Raw genomic sequence first — 27,160 nt, forward strand, 5'->3', positions numbered from 1 at the left:
TTGGGCCATGTTTCAAGTGTATGCAGACAAAAAGATTATTCTGAAGAAAGGTATGTAGAAGGACAACGGTGTTGCAATTGTGGTTGATATCATGATGCTGAGTTCCTTGGAGTGCCCTGTAAGGGTGAAGGAAATTGAAGTGTCAAAAGTTAGAGCAGTCAATCAAATCTCATATGCAGAGGCGATTAAAAGGTTTGCAAAAACAAGTAATGCTAGTGGATACCCCACAGCCTGTAGTAAATGTTTGCTGACAGACAAAAAGGTACCCTGTGCCTCAAAAAGGGGGATTTTGTGTTCATTGCCACAGTTATAAACTGTACACCAGAAGTCGAAGAAACTAGACATTATTGTGGCTGCAGCAGAAAAGTGTTCTGGACGCAAGAACTTAACATTGGAAGAGTTGCAAGGGGTACTGGTGCCGGAAGACCCCGCCCTCCCAGGTTCCCCTTGAGCCTGTGTAGGGATCAGATATGTTTTATTTATTTTTTGGTAGTTCAGTTTAAGGGAATCCTGTTTCCATCCCGCAAAGTAGGTGGCGGGATGCATATTACAGTGTGTGATCGCCAATATACCATAGAATAAGTAGTAGGGGGTTAAGGTAGGGAAGTCCAAAGGATCCCGGATTGCACTAATCCCTTTTTAGATAGGATCAGTGTTGCCAATTTAACGACTTTGTCGCTATATTTAGCGAGTATTCAGACCCCTCAAGCGACACATTTTCAAAATAGCGACTTTTTCTGGTGTTATTGGAGACTTAAGTGAAAGCACATAGCGTTCTTACTCTTCTCAACGAGCGCTGCCGTGGGCCCCACCCCCGTCTCAAAGCACTCACAGGCGGCCCAGTCCTCACACAGCAGAACCTCCCAGCTGCAGTCAGAGCAGGAGAGGTTCACCCCGCCGAGACTGCAAATGAATCGCGCATGCAGGAAGCCGACCCTAGCTGATCCCGCCCTGGCATACATAAAAAATGAACATGAATTAGGGCCAGACTAGTCACCATAATTCTCGCACATTGCCATTGAGAGTTTTTTCTATTGTCTCTTTTTGGTCCATTTAGATTGTATTAAAAAAAAAATTTTTAAAAAAGGGTTAAAAATGTTCATGTTTTACTGAGACTTGTTGTAGGCTCCTACCTAAGTGGACCATAAGGTTAAAAACCAAACTAAGAAAAGTAAACACATTTTTTTTTTTTTATAATAAAAAACTAAGCAACTCCGCCAGTGTCTCTTTTGGGTCACTTTTGTCAGTCCCAAGCCCGGATAAAGGAGGAGGGTTGGAATTGTGACATAAAAAAAAACAAGAAACGACAGAAGAAAGTTCATCTGTAGTTCTTAACATATTTAGGGTGTTTTTTTTAACTCACTTTTTGTCTCCCCCACGACGTTGTTCCTCTCTCCTACAGCTTCCATCACAATTACATGCACAAGGCCATTTATGCAAATGAGGTGATGACGTAATTTAGCGACTTCTAGGACAGCCAATAGCTGCTTTCCTTACTGATAGCTGCTTTCATTACGGAGTTGGCAACACTCAATAGGACCACGTTCATAGCAAGTCGCGTGTTGATAAAACGAGAGAACGCCATTTTAGAGACGCTAATGAACTTCAAACGCAAAACAAGTTATAGCTAGTTAATATAAGGCTGAATTAACAGGCTGCTGTTAATAATTTCGTTTGCTAGCTAGCTACTGTACAGTAGCAGCAGTAGTAGTAGTAGTAGTAGTAGTAGTGTTGTTGGGAAGAACAGCAGCAGGCGAATCCGAGGTCATATTTGGCCAATTTTATCCTGAAGACGTAGTTGGCTAACGTTAGTTCACTGGCTCGTTTTATAAGTTTGCTAGCTAACTTAATTGTTTCTGGTCACAGAAGAAGCAGACGTTGGGACAAATCCTTGCGGTAAGTTAGCTAACGTTACCATTACAAATCGTCACAGGCACATCTTCCTCACAGATTTTGGCTAACGTTGTTTAGCTAGCTAGCGTTACTAGAAAACATATTGGTAGTAAGCCATGTAGCTAGTTAAAATGCACAACCTAGATTTGAGCCAATGTCATAAGTAGTTGTGGACGTGTTATTACTCCAACATCGTGAAAGTGACATACTGACACGTTTTAATTTGTCAAACAATTTTATATCGAAAGACTGACAGAGTTAACGGCTTGCACATGACGACTGTTAGACCCGGTGACGTTTACTAAATATGAGTTTAGCTTCGCAATGGATTCGCCTACAAGTGTGATCGGGGATTTCTATTGGACAAGCAGTTTTGGCCTATCTTCATACTGTACTGTTTTTGGTACTGCTCGGTATAATTTTAATCAGAATAGATTCTGACCCTATGCTTGTTTACAGCTGTTCTAGGGTCGGACAGGCTTCCTAGGGTGTTGGGGGACAAAATTCAACTTTGGTTCTGGTGTTATACTATATATTCCATGTTATGGTAACACAGAACAGTTCATTCCATGAGAATAGGTTTTACCATTGCTGAGATCTTATTTAAGTTATCAGAGAAAGTCAAAAAGGTTTCAGACAGGCCAATGTTAATCCCTAGTCAATAATGGCACCAAATCACTTGTCTGGGTTAAAAAAATCAACATGTTTTGTCCAATATCTCAAGATATCGTGGTCATATTGTTTTGCCATTTTCAGAGCTGATGTAGAACACAATTGATTCAAATAAAATAAAATGCTATATTATACAAATTAGGCAGTATGGAATACACAACTAGAGTAATTTAAGCCCAATTTAAGGTAGGGTGGTCATATTAACAAATCACAATGATTTATGCAAAACTGAGTTTGTAACAATTTATGAAATTAGAATACAACTTTTTATACTACTTTATGCAAATCAGATACTTAATGTGGTAATTCGTCTACGGAATAAAAAACTACAGCATGTTACGGCCATTCATATAAAGTAAGGTGGCCATATTATTTACATATTTATGCAGAACTGGGAGTTTACACTGACGAGTAAGGTGCCACTTGTCTCATTATACCAGTCGAATAAGACATGGGAGAGATTATGAATTTTGGCAAATATTTATTTATAGACTAATAAACTTTTTAAACAAATAGCCAAACAAACTGAAAACTTCAGACATTACTAGTGCCTCCCTCGCGATCAATCCGCCATAAAAAAAAGTGAAAGGCAGCCTAACGTGCTCATTGACATCTGCCTCCGAAGGACACAAATAAAAAATGCTTTCTGCTTCTAAGATCAGTGTGTACGCGTTCACGCGAAGGGTGGGGGGGATTTTCGGCACAACACCGGCACAGTGGTGTCTTAATTTAAACAGGAAACCTGTCCAACTCAGTGCAGCTGTAAGCAAGCAGGGTCTGAATCTATTCTGACTAGTATATTATTCAAATTAGACCAACTAGCTAGGCAAGCTATCGGCTTGGCTAGATTGACAACATCTCAACAATATTTTGTCTCCAATGTTTATTGAAAACGTAAATACATTTTCACAATGAGCACTTGTCTCTCATACATCGTTGATTGGTTAGCTAGCCAATGAATTTTAGCAATATTAACAGACGTGACACCAGTCAAAACAAGACATGGTATCAAGAACAAGCTGAAACGAGCCACCTACGATTCCCCACATGGCAGGTTCTTGTCATTGTTGCTAGCTATCTGGCCATCCAGAATCACAACAATACGGACTTCTGCCCCAATTAAGTGTGCACATCGTTTTCGTGACGTTGTCAGCTAACCCCTATTTTCTGTGCCAGTTGTAGTATCTAGCTATCTAGATAAAAACAGAAATATGTATATCTCATGACTGATGTTCTGACTTGATTGTATCGGGTTTTCTCTTTCAGGAGACCATGGCAGACGACTTTGATGTTGAGGCTATGCTAGAGGCTCCATACAAAAAGGTGGGTAGCTAGAATTGCCAGGCTTGTAGCTATGTTTTTTTGCGCATTCACTATTTGCTGGTCTTGTATCATCTTGCTGCTCAGAGATATGTTGCTATTATTTATGGTTAAATGGTTGTTTGTGCCTCTCAATGTTTGAATGAGGTGTGTGATGCATTGACATAATCCAAAAAGTCTGAATAAATGCCCATCTCTCTCTCTTTGTAGACTTGCCTAACGATATCTCCCCTCCTCTCACCTTTTGATTCGAGTGAGGACTGTGTGTTGGGGGGAGAGTGTAAGGTAGTAATTTAGCAATGATGCACTGTGATCCCCTAGGACAAAAAGAGCTTCATCTTAGAACATCCTAGCTATCACCTGTTTGGTTGCAACAAGGTGAATGCAAATGGATGATAATCAGCACATTTTACCCCACATGCAAAGGAGACAATATTCACATTTTCTGTTGACATGGTAGCTAAAGGCATTTTCACAATGTTTACACCTAATGTTACAGTTGGATTGACCCATAGAAATATAATTACTGTGGTACCAGTAGTTCTGGCACATATTCTATTTATATAAGGGACCTTTTGTTATGCATCAGTGTCAATCAAGTAAGTCTGACCTAAAATAGGCCTTACATGCATAAGTACCTATTTTACCCTTACATTTGGCTATAGTAGATTAGTCTTCTCTATAGTATATCACTTAACAGATCAGGCTTAAATGAGTAGTCATGATTTTGCCAAGGTCAACAAAACAAGCTATTGATTATTTTAAAATATGAATACTGTCTCCCTGCCCAAGTCTATTGTGATGGTTTCTGATTTTGTAAATCAGCATCTTGACTTTGCATGCCTTTTAACACCAGTAATATTTTACGTTTATTTTCTTACTACAATTTATTTGTAAGATTTATTTCAAGGTTTCATTTATATTATACATTTAGTTAATGATTTCACCAGTATGAGTATTTTTCCCCTAATAAAATTCAAGCCATTCAAATACAAACATCTCCATTCAGCTGGCACAAAAAAATTTATAGGACATTTAACATGAGGCTAACCTAGTAGATTTTTTTCTTCAGTTTTACTTGGGAGTCCATATTACTAAGCAGTGTGAATCCCTGTTTGCTTCAGGGCGAGATGTGACAGAGGTGGCATCGAACTCTTACAGTCCAAGAAGGAAAATGGGTGAAGATCACTGGACTGACATCAACCACAGGATCTTTTAGCGGCTGTGGGCCAAGCGTGGTCTCAGTGGGCTTAGGAACAGATAGTGGTACTGGTACGACAAAGGAGGGGTGGGGGTTGAGATGACCAAACTGTTCCCATAACTTCCTGTATCATGCCAAAATAGTATATATTTTTCCCATATACTTTGACTTTTGGTTGGATTGAGTACTGTATGATTATGTAGTTATAACAGCAGGGGGAGTAATTGGAATGGAACTCTACAGGGGCTGTAGAAGGACCCCCCTTACATACTTGTCCAAACATATTAATGTTAACAGTATTTTAACCTAATGGTTATGTTCTGTATTTTCTTGTTCCCTCCCTCACCCCTGACGACTTGCAATGTTTCCTCTACATCCTCATGATGTTCTTCTATCAACCCTGCTTAGGATGAAATAAAGTCCTCTAGTGCTAATGGAAATGAAGAGCGCAGTAGTAAGAAGTAAGTACTGATTTTTAAACTCTTTGCTAAACCATCTCTACACAGACTGTTCTCTCTGCTACCGCACAGCAAGCGGTACGGGAGCGCTAAAGTCTAGGTCAGAGGCTTCTAAACAGCTTTTACCCCCAAGCCAGAAGACTCCTGAACATTTAATCAAATGGCTACCCAGACTATTTGCATTGACCCCCCCCCCCCCTTCAGCTGCTGTTACTCTGTTATTATCTCTGCATAGTCACTTTAATAACTCTACATACATGTACATATTACCTTGACCGTTGCCCCAGCACATTGACTCCGTACCGGTAACAAATGTGTATATAGCCTCGCTATTGTTATATTACGCATGCTCTTTAATTATTTGTTACTTTTATTTATTTTTGTTTATTTTTCTTTACTGCGTTGTTGGTTAGGGGCTTGTAAGTAAGCATTTCACCTGTTGTATTTGGTGCATGTGACAAATAAAATTAGTTTTGATTTATCTTGTCAGTTGCTACAAGTCATGTTTCAATCATGTAACCTTTTGGAAACGGCATCAGTGATGGCTAGATGTCTGAAGTATCCATTTCCAATTGTGTTGTGTGACTGCACCCTGAATGTCATCCTGTGTTCCAGGAAAAAGAGGAGCCATCGTAGGAGTAGTCGCAGCCCGAGCTCTGACAAGTGCTACAGCAAAGATGGGAAGAAGAGTCCGGAGAAGAAACGCAGCCGCAGTAACGAACGCCGGCGCAGTGGTTCCCGTAACAGGGAACATGCTGGACGCTACAGAGGACGCCGGGGCCCCTTGTACGTATTGCAGTCTTTTCCAAACTGTGCACATCATTTTTTTCCCCAAGCACTACACAGCTGATTCAAATAATCAACTGATCATCAAGCTTGGATCATTTTAGTCAGCTGTTTAGGGTAAAAACCAAAACTTCACCTCTTTGGTTCCTGGGGACTGAGTTTGGGAAACGCTTATGTATTTATTTTTTTCCTGTGTCACAATTTTTGGGCTTCCTTATGTCTTGTGTTGTCTACAGACAAAAATGGGTTGGAATAATCTCCTCCTTGGACATAATTTGTGTTTTCCACTGTGAAAGGTGTTGTCTATAAACTTAGTGTTAATGATGAAATGAAACCTGGTTTTGTATTTAAAAGTGGCATAGTTTGTTGCCTTTCTAATCAAATTGTATTGGTCACATATGTGATTAGCAGATGTTATTGCGGTTGTAGCAAAATGAATTAAGACTATATACATATGGACAAGCGATGTCAGTGGAACGGACTAAGATACAGTAGAATTTTATTTCACCTTTATTTAACCTAGTAGGCCAGTTGAGAACAAGTTCTCATTTACAACTGCGACCTGGCCAAGATAAAGCAGAACAGTGCGACAAAAACAAGAGTTACCCATAAACAATCGCTAACCGATTGCTGCAGCTGTACATAGTCTATCGGTAAATAGCCCACCCAATTTACCTACCTCATCCCCATACTGTTTATATTTATTTACTTTTCTGCTCTTTTGCACACCAGTATCTCTACCTGTACTTGACCATCTGATCATTTATCACTCCAGTGTTAATCTGCAAAATTGTAATTATTCGCCTACCTCCTCATGCCTTTTGCACACAATGTATATAGACTCTTTTTTTCTACTGTGTTATTGACTTAATTGTTTACTCCATGTGTAACTCTGTGTTGTCTGTTCACACTGCTATGCTTTATCTTGGCCAGGTCGCAGTTGTAAATGAGAACTTGTTCTCAACTAGCCTACCTGGTTAAATAAAGGTGAAGTAATTTTTTTTAAACAAACACAGTCAATAACACAATAGAAAAAAATAGAAAATCTATATACATTGTGTGCAAATGTAGAAGAGTATGGAGTGAAGAGGTGAAATAATTACAATTTAGCATTAACACTGGAGTGATAGCTGTGCAGATGATGATGTGCAAGTAGAGATACTGGGATGTAAAAGAGCAAGAGGGTAAGTAATAATATGGGGATGAGGTAGTTGGGTGTGCTATTTACAGATTGGCCATGAACAGGTACAGTGCTCTGACAGCTGATGTTTAAAGTTAGAGAGCGAGATATGACTCCAGCTTCAGTGATTTAAAAAAATAATAATTTGCAATTCATTCCAGTCATTGGTAGCAGAGAACTGGAAGGAAAGGTGGCCAACGGCAGTATTGGATTTGGGGATGACCAGTGAAATATACCTGTTGGAGCTCATTCTACGGGTGGGTGCTGCAATGGTGACCAGTGAACTGAGATAAGGTGGGGCTTTACCTAGCAAAGGCTTTTATAGATGACCTGGAGCCGGTGGGTTTGGTGACGAATATGTAGTGAGGGCCAGCCAGCGAGAGCATACAGGTCACAGTGGTGGGTAGTGTATGGGGCTGTGGTGACACCGGATGGCACTGTGATAGACTACATCCAGTTTGCTGAGTAGAGTGTTGGGGGCTATTTTGTAAATGACATCGCCGAAGTCAAGGATCGGTAGGATGGTATGTTTGGCAACATGAGTGAAGGAGGCTTTGTTGCGAAATAGGAAGCCGTTTTTAGATTTAATTTTGGATTGGAGATGCTTAATGTGAGTTTGGAAGGAGAGTTTAGTCTAACCAGACACCTAGGTATTTGAAGTTGACCACATATTCTAGGTCAGAAAAATACAGCTTAGTGATGCTAGTCGGGCGGGAGAGTGTGTGCAGCAATCGGTTGAAGAGCATGAACTTAGCTTTACTAGCATTTAAGAGCAGTTGGAGGCCACGGAAGAAGTGTTGTATGGCGTCGAAGCTCGTTTTGGAGGTTTGTTAGCACAGTGTCCAAAGAAGGGCCAGATGTATACAGAATGGTGTCGTCTGCGTAGCGGTGGATCAGAGAATCACCAGCAGTGAGAGCGACATCGAGAATTGAACCCTGTGGCACCCCCATAGAGACTGCCAGAGGTCCTGACAACAGGCCCTCCGATTTGACACACTGAACTCTATCTGAGAAGTAGTTGGTGAACCAGGCGAGGCAGTCATTTGAGAAGTGAAGGCTATTGAATCTGTCGATAAGAATGCAGTGATTGGCAGTCGAAAGCCTTGGCCAGGTCGAAAAAGGCGGCTGCACAGTACTGTCTTTTATCGACGGCGGTTATATGACCAGCTCGGAAACCAGATTGCATAGTGGAGAAGGTATGGTGAGATTTTAAATGGTCGGTGATCTTTTTGTTAACTTGGCTATCGAAGATTTTAGAAAGGCAGGGCAGGATGGATATAGGTCTAACAGTTTGGGTCTAGAGTGTCTCCCCCTTTGAAGAGGGGGGTTGACCGCGGCAGTTTTCCAATCTTTGGGGATCTCAGACGATGCGAAAGAGGTTGAATAGGATAGTAATAGGGGCTGCAATTATTTAGGTGGATAATTTTAGAGCGGGTCCAGATTGTCTTGCCCAGCTAATTTGTAGGGATCCAGATTTTGCAGCTCTTTCAGAACATCAGCTGTCTGGATTTGGGTAAAGGAGAAGTGTGTGTGGGGGGGGGGGTCTTGGGCAAGTTGCTGCAGGGGGTGCTGAGTTGTTGGACGGGGTAGGGTCTGTGAGAGCCAGAAATCTTGCTTGTTTGTAGGTGGCCAAATACTTATTTTCCACTATAATTTGCAAATAAATTAATAAAAAATCCTACAATGTGATTTTCTGGATTTTTTTTCTCATTTTGTCTGTCATAGTTGAAGTGTACCTATGATGAAAATTACAGGCCTCTCATCTTTTTAAGTGGGAGAACTTGCCCAATTGGTGGCTGACTAAATACTTTTTTGCCCCACTGTACATATGAGCTGAGTAATGCAAGATATGTAAACATTATTAAAGTGACTAGTGTTCCATTCCTTAAAGTGGCCAGTGATTTCTAGTCTATGCCTATAGGCAGCAGTCTCCTAATGTGCTAGTGGTGGCTGTTTAACAGTCTGATGGCCTTGAGATAGAATCTGTTTTTCAGTCTCTCGGTCTCAGCTTTGATGCACCTGTACTGACCTCGGCTTCTGGATGATAGCAGGGTGAACAGGCAGTGGCTCGGGTGGTTGATGCCCTTGATGATCTTTTTGGCCTTCCTGTGACATTGGGTGCTGTAGGTGTCCTGTAGGGTGGGTAGTTTTCCCCCCTGTAGTGATTTGGGCAGACCGCACTACCCTCTGGAGATCCTTGCAGTTGCGGGCGGTGCAGTTGCCGTAGCAGGCAGTGATACAGCCCGACAGGATGCTTTCAATTGTGCATCTGTAAAAGCTTGAGGGTTTTAGGTGACAAGCCAAATTTCTTTAGCCTCCTGAGGTTGAAGAGACTCTGTTGTGGCTTCTTCACCATACTGTCTGTGTGGATGGTCCATTTCAGTTTCAGTGATGTGTACGCCAAGGAACTTGAAGTTTTCCAGCTTCTCCACTGCGGTCCCGTCGATGTAGATAGGGGAGTGCACCCTCTGCTGTTTCCTGAAGTCCGTGATCATTTCCTTTTGTTTTGTTGACGTTGTTTTCCAGGCACCACACTCCGAGCCCTCCCCTCCTCCCTGTAGGCTGTCTAGTCATTGTTGGTAATCAAGCCTACTACTGTTGTCATCTGAACTTGAAGCCATAGCCCTGGTTTTGTGTCTTCAGGTCAATCCCCTCCCTGTTTGTGACCGGGCTGATGTGTTTCAAGTGAAGTACAAAAAGTAGGCCCAAATGAGGGAAGGAAAGTAAGTTGAATAGAATAATACTTATGTATTGAACTATACAGTTTGGCATTGTAGGCGTACATACTGAGCTGAACCTTGTTTTACATCCTAGTTTGGAGCTGAAATTTTGTGGTGTTCCGGGAGGGAAGGTTGGTCCACCACATGCCAACAAAGTTTTTTATTTTTATAATTCTTTGTAATGTGTTACTGTTTGCCTGTTGGATGTCTTGTCGATAAAGTATGTATGTAAAGTCTGGGTAAGAACTAAACGTTGTGATTGTTCCTTTTTTCAGTTGGAAACGCTCAAGAAGTTGTAGCCCCTTCAAGAAAGACAAGAGTCCATTAAGGTGAGATACACAGCCGGATTATCTTAGAAGCCACAGTGGGGTGGGTCAAAAGCTTCAAGTTCCTTAGCATGCACATCACAGAGGATCTAAAATGGTTCCTGCACACCGACAGCGGGGTGAAGAAGGTGCAACAGCGCCGCTTCAACCTCTGGAGGCTGAAGAAATTTGGCTTTGCCCCAAAGACCCTCACAAACTTCAACAGATGCACCATCGAGAGCATTCTGTCGGACTGTCTCAACGACTGGTATGGCAACTTCATCGGCCGCAACCATAGGGTTGCGCTGACCGCGCATTATGTGAGTGCATTATGGGGGGCACACTGCCTGTCCTCCAGGACATCTACAGCACCTGGTGTCACAGGAAGGCAAGAATGATCATTAAGAAGGTGGAGACAGTACAGGTGCATCAAAGCTGGGACTGAGAGACTGATAAACAGCCTTCGCTAGCCAGCTGGTACCCTGCCCTGAACCTTAGACTGCTGCCCTATGTACATAGTCATTGAACACGGGTCACTTTTTAACAATGCTTACATACTGTTTTAACCCACTTAAAATATATATATTTTTTTAAATGTTTTTATTTAACCTTCATTTAACTTCTTTGGGGTAGGGGGCAGTATTGGATGAAAAACGTGCCCAAATTAAGCTGCCTGCTACTCAGCCGTAAAAGCTAGAATATGCATATAATTAGTAAATTTGGATAGAAAACACTCTGAAATTTTAAAAACCGTTTGAATGATGTCTGTGAGTATATAACAGAACTCGTATGGCAGGCAAGAACCTGAAAAAAAAATCCAGCCAGGAAGTGGGAAATCTGAGGTTTGTAGATTTTCAACTCAGCCCCCATTGAAGATACAGGGTGATATTAGTTGTTTCACTTCCCAAGGTTTCCACTAGATGTCAACAGTATTTAGAACCTGTTTTGAGGACTCTACTCTAAAGGAGGGGTTCATAAGGGCTCTTTGAGTGAGTGGTCTGCCAGAGTGCCACAGCCTCGGTCTGGCGCGCTCACGTGAAAGGTAGCTACGTTCCACTTCATTTGTACAGACAAAGGAATTGTCTGGTTGGAACATTAATGAAGTTTTATGTTAAACATCCTAAAGATTGATTCCATACTTAGTTTGGCATGTTTCTACGGGCTGTAACGGAACTTTTTGAACTTTTCATCCGATTTGGATTTGTTTACCAAACGCCCAAACAGAAGATATTTGGACATAACTGATGGACATTATCGAACAAATCAAACATTTATGGTGGACCTGGGATTCCTGGGAGTGCATTCTGATGAAGATCATCAAAGGTAAGTAAATATTTAAAATGCTATTTCTGAGTAATGTTGACTACCCAATATGGCGGGTATCTTTTTGGCTGCTTTGTTGTCTAAAGGCTGTTCTCAGATTATTGCATGGTTTGCTTTCTCCGTAAAGTTTTTTTGAAATCTGACACAGCGGTTGCATTAAGGAGAAGTTTATCTAAAGTTCCATGTATAATAGTGGTATCTTTATCGATGTTTATTATGAGTATTTCTGTAAATTGATGTGGCTCTCTGCAATATCACCGCATGTTTTAGAACTACTGAACGTAACGCGCCAATGTAAACTCAGATTTTTTTTAATATAAATATTAACTTTATCAAACAAAACATACATGTATTGTGCAACATGAAGTCCTATGAGTGTCATCTGATGAAGATCATCAAAGGTTAGTGATTAATTTTCTCTCTTTCTGCTTTTTGTGACTCCTCTCTGGCTGGAAAAATTGATGTGTTTTTCTGTGAGTTGGTGGTGACCTAACATAATCGTTTGTGGTGCTTTCGCTGTAAAGCCTATTTGAAATCAGACACTGGTGGGATTTATGTTTGAGGAATTTGAATTATGAGATTTCTGTTTTGAATTTGGTGCCCTACACTTTTACTGGCTGTTGTCATATCGATCCCGTTAACGGGATTGGAGCCCTAAGAAGTTTTAAGAAACTTTTTACAATGACGGCCTAGGAACACAGCCTTTTTTTTTTAAACCTTTTATTTAACTAGGCAAGTCAGTTAAGAACAAATTCTTATTTTCAATGACGGCCTAGGAACAGTGGGTTAACTGCCTGTTCAGGGGCAGAACAACAGATTTGTACCTTGTCAGCTCAGGGATTTGATCTAGCAACCTTTCGGTTACTGGCCCAACTCTCTAACTGTGTGTGTGTGTGTGTGTGTGTGTGTGTGTGTGTGTGTGTGTGAAATCAAAGTTAATTTGTCACGTGCGCCGAATACAAAATGCTTACTTACAGGCTCTAACCGAAAAAAGCAAAAAAGGTATTAGGTGATCAATGGGTAGGTAAAGAAATAAAAAGACAGGCTGTATACAGTAGTGATGCTACATACAGACACCGGTTAGTCAGGCTGATTGAGGTAGTATGTAGATATGGTTAAAGTGACTATGCATATATGATGAACAGAGAGTAATGTAAAAGAGGGGGTGGAGGGTGGGACACAATGCAGATAGCCCGGTTAGCCAATGTGCGGGAGCACTGGTTGGTCGGCCCAATTTAGGTAGTCTGTACATGAATGTATAGGTAAAGTGACAATGCATATATGATAAACAGAGAGTAGCAGCAGTGTAAAAAGAGTGGTTTTGGGGGGGTTCACAATGCAAATAGTCCGGGTAGCCACTTGATTACCTGTTCAGGAGTCTTATGGCTTTGGGGTAAAAACTGTTGAAGCCTTTTTGTCCTAGACTTTGGGCTCTGGTACTGCTTGCCATGTGGTAGTAAAGAACAGTCTATGACTGGGGTGGCTGGGGTCTTAGACCATTTTTAGGGCCTTTCTCTGACACCGCCTGGTATAGAGGTCCTGGATGGCAGGCAGCTTAGCCCCAGTGATGTACTGGGCAGTACGCACTACCCTTTGTAGTGGCCTTGTGGTCAGAGGCCAAGCAATTGCCGTACCAGGCAGTGATGCTCTTGATGTTGCAGCTGTAGAACCTTTTGAGGATCTCAGGACCCATGCCAAATCTTTTTAGTTTCCCGGAGAGGGAATAGGCTTTGTCGTGCCCTCTTCACGACTGTCTTGGTGTGTTTGGACCGTTCTAGTTTGTTGTTTATGTGGACAACTAGGAACTTGAAGCTCTCAACCTGCTCCACTACAGCCCTGTCGATGAGAATGGGGGCGTGCTCGGTCCTCCTTTTCCTGTAGTCCACAATCATCTCCTTAGTCTTGGTTACGTTGAGGGATAGGTTGTTGTTCTGGCACCACCCGGACAGGTGTATGTGTATATACATACATGCATGCATACCTACCACACACAGTCATGGCCAAAAGTTTTGAATTACACAAATATATTAATTTTCACAAAGTCTGCTGCCTCAGTGTCTAGATATTTTTGTCAGATGTTACTATGTGATACTGAAGTATAATTACAAGTGTCAAAGGCTTTTATTGACAATTACATGAATTTGATGCAAAGAGTCAATATTTACAGTGTTGACCCTTTTTCAAGACTTCTACAATATGCCCTGGCATGCTGTCAATTAACTTCTGGGCCACATCCTGACTGATGGCAGCCCATTCTTGCATAATCAATGCTTGGAGGTTGTCAGATTTTGTGGGTTTTTTGTTTGTCCACCTGCCTCTTGAGGATTGACCACAAGTTCTCAATGGGATTAAGGTCTGGGGAGTTTCCTGGACATGGACCCAAAATATCAATGTTTTGTTCCCCAAGCCACTTAGTTATCACTTTTGCCTTATGGCAAGGTGCTCCATCATGCTGGAAAAGGCATTGTTCGTCACCAAACTGTTCCTGGATGGTTGGGAGAAGTTGCTCTCCGATAATGTGTTGGTATCATTCTTTATTCATGTTCTGTGTTCTTAGGCAAAATTGTGAGTGAGCCCACTCCCTTGGCTGAGGAGCAACCCCACACATGAATGGTCTGCTTTACCGTTGGCATGACACAGGACTGATGCTAGCGCTCACCTTGTCTTCTCCGAATAAGCTTTTTTCCGGATGCCCCAAACAATCGGAAAGGGGATTCATCCGAGAAAATGACTTTACCCCAGTCCTCAGCAGTCCAATCCCTGTATCTTTTGCAGAATATCAGTCTGTCCCTGATGTTTTTCCTGGAGAGAAGTGGCTTCTTTGCTCCCCTTCTTGACACCAGGCCATCCTCCCAAAAGTCTTCACCTCACTGTGCGTGCAGATGCACTCACACCTGCCTGCTGCCATCCCTGAGCAAGCTCTGTTCTGGTGGTGCCCCGATCCCGCAGCTGAATCAACTTTAGGAGACGGTCCTGGCGCTTGCTGGACTTTCTTGGACGCCCTGATGCCGCCTTCACAACAATTTGAAACGATCTCCTTGAAGTTCTTGATGATCCGATAAATAAATTGTTGATTTAGGTGCAATCTTACTAGCAATATCCTTGCCTGTGAAGTCATTTTTGTTTAAAGCAATTATGATGGCACGTGTTTCCTTGCAGGTAACCATGGTTGACAGAGGAATAACAATGATTCCAAGCACCGCCCTCCTTTTGAAGCTTCCAGTCTGTTATTTGAACTCAATCAGCATGACAGAGTGATCTCCAGCCTTGTCCTCGTCAACACTCACACCTGTGTTAACGAGAGAATCGCTGACATGTCAGCTGGTCCTTTTGTGGTAGGGCTGAAATGCAATGGAAATGTTTTTTGGGATTCAGTTCATTTGCATGGCAAAGAGGGACTTTGCAGCTAATTGCAATTCATCTAATCACTTCATAACATTCTGGAGTATATGCAAATTGCCATCAACAAACTGAGGCAGCAGACGTTGTGAAAATTAATATTTGTGCAATTCTCAACTTTTGGCCACGACTATGTGTGTGTATATGTGTGACTATGTATAATATTCTAGTCATGGCTTATCCTAAATAACTACTGCTGTAATCACCTTTTCTATTCATATACTGTATATACATATTTAAATTGTGGACATTGATCGTTCAGATACTGCTCGTTGTTATTTCTACTTGTGTGTTGTATTGCTACATTGTTGGAGCTGGACATAAGTATTTTGCTGCACCTAGGATAACTTTTGCAAATCTGTGTATGTGACCAATAAACTTTGATTTATAAGCTCTATCATGTTTTCATTTTTAATTTTTTTTGCTCACCATCCATGAAAATGATATGTGTTAAACTCTGTTTGTGCTTTTTTTCAAGGAAACCAATTGACAACCTGACCCCAGAGGAGAGGGATGCCCACACTGTTTTTTGTATGCAGCTGGCAGCCAGAATCAAACCACGAGACCTAGAGGACTTCTTCTCAGCCGTGGGGAAAGTCAGTATTCACAGTTTACAGTTCACAAACTTAAAAGTAGATTGCATTATCTTTGCCGCATGAAATAATTCAACAGACTTTATTTTGACAGAATTTAGCTAATGGTCATTAGGAAGGTGCTCACTCTTGACACACTATTACTATTGTATCCCCTGTAGGTGAGAGACGTGAGGATGATCTCTGACAGAAACTCCAGGAGGTCAAAGGGCATTGCCTACATTGAGTTTCTGGACGTGAATTCAGTCCCGCTGGCTATTGGCTTAACTGGTCAGAGACTTCTGGGAGTGCCCATCATCGTACAGGCCCCTCAGGTAGTGGATTTAACCTCTTACAGCTTCCCCCCTACTTTGTGCAATTTCCACCTGAAGACATACCCAAATCTAACAGCCTGTAGCTCAGGCACAGAACCAAGGATATGCATATTCTTGGTACCATTTGAAAGAAAACACTCTGAAGTTTGTGTACATGTAAATTGAATGTAGGAGAATATAACACAATAGATCTGGTTTAGATAAAACAATGAAGAAAACCATACGTTTTTTATTTTTGTATCGTCATCTTTAAAATGAACAAGATATAACAAACATTCAGATAGGATGATGGGGACAATTTCAGTGAAAAATATAAGAGGGCAACAGTACTTGTTCAAAGTTTCAGAATGATCCACACAAGTACCCCAAATGTACCAAAGTGGCCAAATTGGTGAAGGTATACATTTTGAAACAAAAAACTATATACAAAATACCAAAATGGTCTTCTAACACACACCCCCCCCCTCCCCGCCCCCAAAGAATTGAGAAAAATAAATGAAAAAAAAATATTATTATTGATTAAAAAATATATATATATAACACACACACACACACTTACAAAATAACATGGGTAACTATTTACACACTTTCAATATTTGGAAGACCCTCAGTCCTCTATCAAATCAATTTATATAGCCCCAGCCTAAAACCCCAAACAGCAAGCAATGCAGGTGTAGAAGCACGGTGGCTAGGAAAAACTGCCTAGAAAGGCAAAAACCTAGGAAGAAACCTAGAGAGGAACCAGGCTACGAGGGGTGGCCAGTCCTCTTCTGGCTGTGCCGGGTGGCGATCACAGTGGTTGTAGAGGGTGCAATAGGACAGCACATTGAGTAAAAATGAACAGTTTAGGGTTCCATAGCCGCAGGCAGAACAGATGAAACTGGAACAGCGGCAAGGCCAGGTGGACTGGGGACAGCAAGGAGTCAGACCAGCTGTATCTACTGTCTCCATTTCACTTTGGCCGTTGATGTGGTCCTGCCCTCTCCTCAACAGCCTCAAATTGTCTATTTCATGTGGGTTGGGGTGGGGCGGCAGACACGTGCATCTCACATTTCATGACATTACATGTTTATATATTGCTTCTAAAATTAAAAAAAAATCACAAATAAATAATATTTTTAATTTCAAAGGCATTAGCATGATAAGAACTTACCAGTCCAAAATGATGTCCTCTCCCGTTCAAAAAATATTCCTCCACAATCGCTAAATGAATCGTTCTACAACAATCTGTCTCACCTTCCCAATCAATTTATTCTAAAATTGTGTGTACATCTGTATATCTAGACTTAGTTTTAGCTTTCCCTGACTTAGTCGCCATAATGATTGATATATAAACAGCTGAATCTGCGCGTTCACCAAACAATGCAATGCGTAATGTGTTTCTCCTTCTGGTATGAAAATGCAATAGCACATGACTCTCTTTACACTGGAGCTTACTACATGGGTTGGTCTTGCAACACATAAACATGGCGTATTGCCGTTTAGCTCAGCTCATTGGCTATCTACCCAGCTAGATTTCAAGACGATCAGTGGTCATTGGGTTAAAAGACAGTCAGTCAACAAAACAGCGGGAAAATCATTGGTGCACAATGTCATGATTTGTTGTCTTCAAATCGGTTTCTTTCAGTCAATACGTCCCGCGAAATGGCCCATCAGGTTTGATTGTGTTACAAACAAACCAGTTGATCGCAGTGAAACCAAACATGACTGCAAAAGTCACGTTCTGTGTGGGTTATTTACCTGGAATGTGTTGTCGAAAATGGAATGAGACAGAATTCACGACACAAGCGGTTCACAAAATGTTTCGTGTTAGGCTATAAAAACCGATTTTATCAAACAAAAGATCATTCATTGTGTAACAATGAGCATTGGAATTGCAAACAGACGAAGATCGTCAAAGGTAAATATTTATTTTAATGCAGTTTGTGATTATGTTACGCCTGTGCTGGTTAAATTTGTTTTTATTTTTATGGGGCTCTATGCTCAGATAATCGCATCGTATTCTTTTTTTTTTTTATCCTTTTTTAAATCTGACAACGCAGTTGGATTAGCAAGAATCTAGGCTTTCGATACGTGAGACACTTGTATTTTCATGAATGTTTAATATGACTATTTATGTAGTGATCACTGTATGTTGTGGAATTTCAGCCCACTTGCGGGTTCCGTGCGCAGAGAGGTAAACTATAATATTTAGCATTGATGGAATTATTAAATGTGATGTCACCTTTCACCGCTTACTTGGCAGATGGCATAGACTCAACATTTTGTGTGTGTGCAGGCTGAGAAGAACAGAGCTGCAGCAATGGCCAACAACCTTCAGAAGGGTAATGCTGGCCCTATGCGGCTGTATGTGGGCTCTCTACACTTCAACATCACAGAGGACATGCTGCGAGGTGTCTTCGAGCCTTTCGGAAGAGTAAGGAGGAAACACCATTACTGATCAATTACATTTAACCTCCTTTTACACTAACTCTTGTATCTAACTGTTTTCCTTAACAGATTGAGAGCATACAACTGATGAATGACAGTGAAACTGGACGATCCAAAGGATATGGTTTCATCTCAGTAAGTTCCTGATTTTAGACTTGCAATAGATTAGGGTGTGTGCCATTTTAGTTAGCTGATTCATGCTGTATTATTGTAGTTTGCAGATGCAGAGTGCGCTAAGAAGGCCCTGGAGCAGCTGAATGGCTTTGAGCTGGCCGGGCGGCCCATGAAAGTTGGTCACGTGACGGAACGCACCGACCCCTCCACCGCCAGCTCCTTCCTGGACAACGACGAGCTGGAGAGGACAGGCATTGACCTGGGCACCACCGGGCGCCTGCAGCTCATGGCCCGGCTGGCAGAGGGTGCGATATTAACTGCTGTTTTTGAGTGGATGTAGTTTGGTCTTTTTGGTGCTCAAAATTGCCATTTAGGTTTGTCAGCAGTAAGTGAAAGTTGAGCTTAGTATTCGATATGTCTACTTTTGTGCTGAAATCTAAAACTGATTTGGTCAACCAAGGTGTTACTCCAGTTGACTTCTATAATCGCTCCAGTGTGTGCTCAAGGTGTTTTGAATAGCTTTGAACAGACTTGATGCTAATGAATAGTTTGTTTCCCTCAGGTACTGGTCTTCAGATCCCCCCGGCTGCACAGCAGGCTCTACAGATGAGTGGTTCCATCCACTCGACTCCAATCCACTTCGTCAACATGGCAGCTGGTACAGGTAGGCTCATTATCCATGTGGAATGAACTACTCATTGGCCTCATCTAAGAGCACTGCAGACTCCTCAAAGGAGAGGCATTTGAAGTTTGAGCTTTTTGATACCTAATGCAAATGTGAAATTCACCACTAAATTTGCTTTGGCTATTGATCATGAATCTCATTCTAAAGGTAGGTAGCAAAGGAAAGCTGTCACACCTGCTTTGGCAGGATGATTTCCAGTTACCTTTTTGCTCCTCCCTTAATTTGGTTTGTGACGTGTCAGAAAACAGTGCAAAGAGGGCTAACATTATCTGGAGATTAAGTGTGTTAACATTATCTGCATCCATGACCACCAATATATGATAATCTCAAATGAACTGCTGTAAGACTTCTCTTTTCTCACTATCATTTCTCCTTTTTATGATCTCTTCCACATGTATCCAATAGATCTACATGTAAACACTAAAGGCCAATCTGGCATTGCCACCAACACTCATTATGAGGTATGTTAATCACTTCAACATCCTGCCAGTCTCTGATGAGAGTCGGTCTCTGAGAAAGCTGTTTTTTCACTCACTATGGCCCTGCTTGAAAAGAGCACATTGAATATCATGGGAAACTTGTACGAAACCCAGAAATGAGTTAACATCATTCAAGTCAACCTGTGTGTTTTGACTTGCCAAAGCCAGCAGTTTGTCTTGCTAAGTGAAGGGACTCTTCAAACTTATGTAACACACTACAATATCACAGTACCATGTTAGATGTGAATGCTGATATTGAACTAGCATGCAGATAAGCATTGCTTCTCTCATATTGTGTGCCTAATGCTATGGCTGTCCCCCTCTAGCACATAGGCTTAATGTGCACTGCAGTGTAGTAAGTCAATGGTCTTCATCCATTGTGCATCGTTCCATCCTCACAACCTTTTCTAACTGAAGTGCGTCTTTAATTTCTCTTCTTCTAATCTTTTAGACATACAAGCCAGCCTGAACCCACCCCCTGAAGGTGAATGTGAAAGAAAGTGTACAGCTTCTCAAATCTGCACATTATTTAATGCTCATCTAAAATAAATCATTTTGTTTCAAGTTCTCATGTTTCAAACTGGAGAGAGCTCTCCAATGGTCCTTTTTTCTTGTATTGGTTTGAAATCATTGCTGTCATGCATACCCACATTTTATTTTTGTTTCAGCCGAATGATAAAATTCTCAAGCTGTCCGTTTTCATCTTCTCTGGTTTTCTTGTGTGTAACTACATTGTCCAAATGTGCATTGAAACGACACAGGAAAAACTAGTCCTGTACTTTGAGATGTATTCATTGGGAGGGAGGGAATGGAAATTATTGTCAATCTGATGTTCTCAGTTGGAAGCAGGGTTGGGGTCAATTAATGCCATTGAAATTCCAGTCAGTCCAGGAACTGATGTTCAATTCAACAGACAGGAATTAATCTGCACTTGACAGCAGCTCTGGTAAGAAGGACCTCTGTTAATGATACTGTCATCTCCTTTTACAGCTCCTGCCACCCTTTCACTGAATCTTGCTCCAAGCATGAACCAGGCCATGACCCTCTCAACGCAGCCACTGGCTACACACTGCCTACAGCTATCCAACATGTTCAACCCTCAGTTGTGAGACACTACTTTTAACCTTATCATTTCTTGATGAAAGGAAGCATTGTTTTAGATCTTTAATTTAATTCACTGAACTAAATTCATAAATGCATTCCCAAATATAAGATTAGGATAGAAATGGGAAAATACTGAATGATTGTAAAGTAATTAATATGGCATGTTTCTGGGAGCCCAAAAGTATTTACTTTAATGTTAATGTAACTGATCATTTCCTGAAGCAGGGTTAGGTCAGATGCGTTTGTGATGAATGGCTTGAAATTACCTGCCTCTTTTCCAGGGAAAAGGAACCTGGCTGGGATGTCGAGATTCAAGATGACGTCATTGAGGAGTGCAACAAACACGGTGGAATTGTCCACATATACCTTGACAAGAACTCCCCTCAGGTAATCCACTTTTGAAATGCACTTTGTTGTGTCTCTGACTGATTAAATTATGACAGGCTACTTTATCAAATCGATTACCTAATGTTTGATTGATTACATGATTGAATTAAACCATGCAACAATTAACCTGTTAACCTCTTGAATCTAGGGGGCACTATTTTCATTTTTGGAAAAATAACTTTCCCAAAGTTAATGGCTATTTTGTCAAGACAAGATGTTAGAATATGCACATAATTGACAGCTTAGGATAGAAAACACTCTAAAGTTTCCAAAACTGTAAAAAAAAATATTGTCTGAGTATAACAGAACTGATATTGCAGGCGAAAGCCTGAGAAAAATCCAATCAGGAAGGGACTCTTGTTTAGAAAGCTCTGTGTTCCTATTGAGCAGTGAATGAGATATCAACCAGATTCCTTTTTCTATGGCTTCCCTAATGTGTCTAGTGTCACAATACATAGTTTCAGGCTTTTATTTTGAAAAATGAGACTGAACGTCAACGGCCAGCTGAAGTCTCTGTGTTTTGTGCGTAATGGACAAATGCGGCTATTGTTTCTCTCTCCTACTAAGAATCCACCAGTCCCGGTTCATATATTATCGAATAGATATTTGAAAAACACCTTGAGGATTGATTATAAACAACGTTTGCCATGTTTGTGTCGATATTATGGAGTTAATTTTGAATATATTTCGCCATTGTAGTGACTTTCCGGTTGATTTCTCAGCCAAACGTGAAAAACAAACGGAGCTATTTCGCCTACAAAAATAATATTTTGGGAAAAAAGGAACATTTGCTATCTAACTGGGAGTCTCGTGAGTGAAAACATCTGAAGCGCATCAAAGGTAAATGATTTAATTTGAAATATTGCTTGTTTGTAGGTGACCAAATACTTATTTTCCGCCATCATTTGCAAATAAATTCATTAAATCCTACAATGTGATTTTCTGGATTTTTTTTCTCATTTTGTCTGTCATAGTGAAGTGTACCTATGATGAAAATTACAGGCCTCATCTTTTTAAGTGGGAGAACTTGCACAATTGGTGGCTGACTAAATACTTTTTTGCCCCACTGTAAATAATCACACAGAATTACATATACACAGGATGGAGCATCGATTACAAATCATGTCATAAAAGAAAGTCCCTGGCGGACTAAACCGATATGACAGCTGATTAAACAAAGAAAGGGGGTTGGGTTTAAATGAGAGGGAAGACTGAGGAACAAAAAGGATTGGGTCCTTGAGAAGCTATGCTGCCATAAATACAGAATCTTATGAATTCTAATAACTGCCCATTCGGATAAGGAAAATGCAAGATATATATTTACACTGAGCTGTGCTTCGATAGATGGAAGACTGGTTTGCCCAGCAGAGATCGCCCTTGTCCTTTGAAGAATATTTCTTGTTGTAGGTCGGATATGTTGGACCCTGTCGTTCTTTTTAGGAGATTCTGTCCCTTCCTAGGCCACGTACGGTTACAGCTGCAGCTGATACATCCTAAAAGTCGAGCTATCATTTCTTTAGTGAATGAGTTCAAAGTTAATTTTGCCATAATCAGCTCGCACTGAATTCTGGCTTGTCTAGTAGAAATTCCTCCTTCCAGCGTGGTGATCGTGACGATCACCACGTTGAAATTAGCCGTTTTAAACGTATGGACACCAGTCCTCACGTCATCGAAGAACTTAAGTTGACTTCCATCAACAGACTTTTGTATTGGGGGAGAGGGGGGTGTGTTTCATAGTTCTCAACCAATGTCTGTTCACTTGGGCGTGGCCACTGAGTGAGTATAATTTACTTTATGAAAACAATTCTCTCATTTAGAATCTAAAATTACGTTTCATATTTAGACATTTTAAATTGCACAACAATTCCATGTGAATCTGATAACTAGAATGTGTAGCCTTTCCAAGATACAATGTCTCATACACCAACTGATCTGACGACATATTCTTTAAGTACCAACGGACACTTTCAACTGGTTGGATTACAGAAATATTGTACCTTTCCCCAACCTTTTTAATGTTAACAACGGGCTTTCCAAGAGTCCATTCCAAGAGTCCATAAACCTACAACAGGACAACTTCATGACAACTTTATAGAAGTGGATAGGTCTAAGGTGGTCCATCAAATTGCGCACTTTGCAAATAAATGATAAATGCAGTTACCATTTCTTTGTTTTCTATTATGGTTTAATGTAGAAATGTATGCTTCTACTTTTTTACCCATCAAATGGTCTGTTGCAGATTGATAGTTTACCCTTACCTTCTTCCTTTCCTTTTTAGGGCAACGTGTACATGAAATGCCCGACAATCCCAACAGCAATGGCTGTAGTGAATGCGCTACATGGGCGGTGGTTTGCTGGTGTGTATCCTTGTACCAATGGATTATGTATGGTCGTTATTTTATATTTATACCTTGCATTTAAATCAGTTACGTTTGTGGCTAGGGATGGTGGGAATTAACCAAAATGAAATAGTACCATGTTTAGGGAATTTGTGCTGTTGATTTGTAATCTGTAGCTAGATTGTGTTCTTTTGAACTCTCAGGTTTCTACATTTAATACATGACTAATGCATATGTATTTGACAAGTATTGATGGAATGTTTTTTTTTTTCTCTCTCTCTGTAGGTAAAATGATAACTGCAGCGTACGTACCTTTTCCGACCTACCATAACCTTTTTCCTGATTCGGTAACTGCAGCCCAGTTATTGATGCCTGTGCGGCAATGATTCTGCCATGCATGGGGTAGATGTCACAATGCCTGTTGGCTTTGAGAATGTACATCATTTTTGCCAATATTTTGGGATCTTATTGAACACAGTAGCAAATTACTGTACCAATCCACCCTATCTTCATCACGCAATGTTTTCTTGTTCAGTCTGACAACTATTAGAGGCTAAGCTTGAGTGCTTCTGTAGTCACACATTTCTGTAGCTGCATTTGAGCAAATTACGTTGTTTCAACCTGCATTGTGAAAATACTACCTTTTGGGGTTTTGGTGGGGGGAGGGAGGGAGGGGCACATAGGGTACGGAGTTGTTTTACAGTGGGAAGTCTGCGTATATTTCTGTTGAAACCGACCCCAGAAGAACAACCCATTTTTGGACAGCCCAACCAAATTAACCTGTGACTCTAATTGCAGTTTGCTGTATGTTGTCATCCCATTAGGGCATTTATATTGGACATTTAGTAATTCAGTTGTGCTTTAGAAATGTTAATTTGCCATGTACGTTTTTATCAGTTAATGTGTTAAGTTAAAAAACGATGCCTACAAATGTCTTTTTTACAAGCACGATATTAATTGTTTACTACTTTACGTTAACATTTTGTAATCAACTTGATTCGGGTGGGCCAATGTGATGCTTTTTGTCATCTTAATGACTTTGCCCTCCATTCCAGATGACACAATCCAAAGTCCTATGTATTTGTCATAACCTGGTTTACAACAGCTGGTCTTATTCTCTAAGTTGGTGTTTACGCAACCCCATCTCCTGCTTTATAATTATACTGTTTAAATATAGAGTAAACCTGCATCTGTAGAAATTGTATTCCTACACAGTTACACCATGGGTATGGTACTGATTTGATAAATCAATACATTTAGCAGTACAGAACTGGTCAATAGATTTAGAAGTTTTGTGCTTCAGATAGTCTTGACTTTTCTCAACTCACAATTTAATCCCTTAGGACAGCACTAACTCCCATGAATGCCAATTATGAAACCCGCATCAAATCATTCCTAACTTTTGTCAACAGCATCTTATGAGAATTGCTTGACAGTGATGCATTCTGGTAATAACCATTTTAAGGAGTCGCTTGGGATTGACTCTGAGGAGAATGTGAAATGTCACTGGGTCCCCTAAGCCCCCACGATAAGATGTTTATCTGTAGAACTCTACAGGTCCCAAGTCAGCAGTGATCTGTTGAGAGCCTGCAGACTTCACCAATAAACATGAACTCATACCCCAATGTTGGTCCCTTCACTTACCTTGGTTCTTGACATTTAGGCTGGGACCCTTGAGTACATCATCCTATGTATGCATCTTATGTTCTATCACCAGTGGGTGACTTGTTTTCTACACCAGTGACTATAAGAAACCCTTCTAGCCCCCTTCAAAGAGGGGTAAGACATTTCTCATCCATTCAACAGAACAGATATTCAGTACTGTATGTATCCATTTTCAAGGAACCACAATGGTTAACAGTAGCCATGTGTTCTTTATCATTATCTTTTTCTTGATTCATTTCATAGCACATCTGTACTTAATGCATCTTCCTTTATCGTGTTTTGGAGACAACGCTACTATAGTGTCTGCTCTTCACACACCTTAGAGGTAGCAGTGAGAGATAGGTAACAGGTTCATCGTTGGTGTTTGGCTCTGCACCAGAGGCCACAGGGATGACTAGCAACTTCTCCTCCCCCAGCGGGCGAAGAGACTTCTTTGAGGAGGCTTTGTTCAAGAACCTCGCAGTGGTTCTGTTTGGCCTTGTTATTAACTATATCAATGGGACCCTGTTGTACACCTTCTTCACCAACGAGTCCTTCCACAGCGACTCCAGGTACATCCTGTACATGCAGCTGATCATCAATGACAGCATCAAGATGTCTTTCATTGTGCTCTTGCTTGTCATGTCATATGTCTGCCCTTTCCTAAATGTGTCCGTGTGTATAATTCTGATTCTAATAGGAAGCAACACTCATAAGAACGCTCCTCTGAACTTGGCAATCATGTCTATTGAACGCTTTGTAGCCATCTGTCATCCTTTACAGCACCCTCTGATCTGCACAGTGAGTAGGACCTATGCGCTCATCGCCTGTATTTGGGTTGTAGGGGCCATCCCTGGGTTCATAGATGTCATTATCGCCTTTGTCTTAAAGCCTTTGTCATTTTTCTCTACCGGTAGGATGTGCTATCATCAGAATGTCTTTGACTCAGTTCACAATTATAACAACAACTATGCCACCAATATCCTTTACATGTGCTTTGTGTGGATCACATTGATCTACACTTACTTTAGAGTGATGCTTTCGGCCAAAGCTGCAACCTCGGATCCAGTTTCAGCCAGAAAAGCCCAGATTACTATACTACTGCATGGGGTGCAGCTGCTACTCTGTATGCTGTCCTACATCACTCCTGTCATGGACACTACCCTCATCATCCTATTCCCCAACTTCCGCTCCATCATACTGTTCTGCAATAACATCCTAACTAACATGTTACCCCAGCTGCTCAGCCCTCTCATCTACGGTCTACGAGATCAGAAGTTTAAGAAGCACATGAAGGGTTCTCTTCTTTGTATGAAAACCAATCCGGTGGTGAAACCTAACTGAAACCTAAAGCACTCAGGGATTATTCAGTGGGGTAAACCAGTGCAACATGTAGAACATTGCTACTAGACATTTCTACTGCACTTACATGAATGTTGTCATGTGCAGTGCTCCACTTGTTGCATGAGCCAATGGTGAAATAATGTAGTCTGAGTTTAAACGTGTGCAATTATTGCTATACTGCACACCTAAGTAATAAACCATCTGCTCTATAATCTGGTATTGCCCTTTATCAAGCACAGCAGGTAATGCTTACATACAGAACATTTCATTAAATTGTGTTACTGACCATTGTGTTACTTTTAAATGCAGCATGAGCCAAGGTGTTTCAATTGGTACCTGTACGTAATCGGTTCGTTTGAATGTCTCCATGATATTATTGGAACATTCAGAAACTATTCCCATCTCAATATGATCCCCTCTTGCCTCTAGTTTGTTTTCACCTTTGAAAGATCCCATTGGGGTATTAGGCT

The 27,160-nt window shown here is 41.0% G+C and overlaps 2 protein-coding genes across 51 annotated transcripts; both read left to right on the forward strand.

The window, feature by feature from the left end:
- The first annotated feature begins 1,552 nt into the window (after window positions 1–1,552).
- Window positions 1,553–26,902, forward strand: LOC110531957 (RNA-binding protein 39). Of its 50 annotated transcripts, XR_016483255.1 has the most exons (20): window positions 1,553–1,896; window positions 3,832–3,888; window positions 4,096–4,263; window positions 5,010–5,157; window positions 5,495–5,547; window positions 6,160–6,330; window positions 10,506–10,559; window positions 15,736–15,853; window positions 16,012–16,164; window positions 18,443–18,580; window positions 18,664–18,729; window positions 18,809–19,013; window positions 19,271–19,372; window positions 19,799–19,854; window positions 20,324–20,356; window positions 20,863–20,977; window positions 21,258–21,363; window positions 22,063–22,203; window positions 23,642–23,720; window positions 23,988–25,327. XR_016483255.1 is itself a non-coding variant. In XM_090184182.1 (18 exons), exons 8-18 carry the CDS (start codon window positions 15,791–15,793, stop codon window positions 24,086–24,088), a joined length of 1,161 nt encoding a protein of 386 aa, XP_090040308.1. In that variant the 5' UTR covers window positions 1,553–1,896; window positions 3,832–3,888; window positions 4,096–4,263; window positions 5,010–5,157; window positions 5,495–5,547; window positions 6,160–6,330; window positions 10,506–10,559; window positions 15,736–15,790; the 3' UTR covers window positions 24,089–26,902. The 50 variants fall into 50 exon arrangements, 19 of the variants coding, with proteins under 19 accessions (XP_090040308.1, XP_090040305.1, XP_090040309.1 ...); XR_016483249.1 differs by lacking the exon at window positions 22,063–22,203 and having other exon boundaries at window positions 23,988–26,902; XR_016483251.1 differs by lacking the exon at window positions 22,063–22,203 and having other exon boundaries at window positions 4,096–4,170; window positions 23,988–26,902.
- Window positions 25,758–26,902, forward strand: or90j1 (odorant receptor, family 90, subfamily J, member 1). The gene has a single exon (XM_021614394.3). The coding sequence runs from the start codon at window positions 25,758–25,760 to the stop codon at window positions 26,688–26,690; it is 933 nt and encodes a 310-aa protein (XP_021470069.1). The 3' UTR covers window positions 26,691–26,902.
- Window positions 26,903–27,160: the final 258 nt, after the last annotated feature.

Source organism: Oncorhynchus mykiss, chromosome 9 (genome assembly GCF_057628025.1).
Source record: "Oncorhynchus mykiss isolate SJ-2025 chromosome 9, ASM5762802v1, whole genome shotgun sequence".
Lineage (NCBI taxonomy): Eukaryota > Metazoa > Chordata > Actinopteri > Salmoniformes > Salmonidae > Oncorhynchus > Oncorhynchus mykiss.

Excerpts from the sequence above, each read along its gene's own strand:
- LOC110531957 (XM_036987845.2), top strand. The coding sequence starts at position 3,838 with ATGGCAGACGACTTTGATGTTGAGGCTATGCTAGAGGCTCCATACAAA. Across the intron at positions 16,165-18,442 it reads TCATCGTACAGGCCCCTCAG|GCTGAGAAGAACAGAGCTGC; the intron begins GTAGTGGATTTA and ends GTGTGTGTGCAG. Across the intron at positions 19,014-19,270 it reads CATGGCCCGGCTGGCAGAGG|GTACTGGTCTTCAGATCCCC; the intron begins GTGCGATATTAA and ends TGTTTCCCTCAG.
- or90j1 (XM_021614394.3), top strand. The coding sequence starts at position 25,758 with ATGACTAGCAACTTCTCCTCCCCCAGCGGGCGAAGAGACTTCTTTGAG.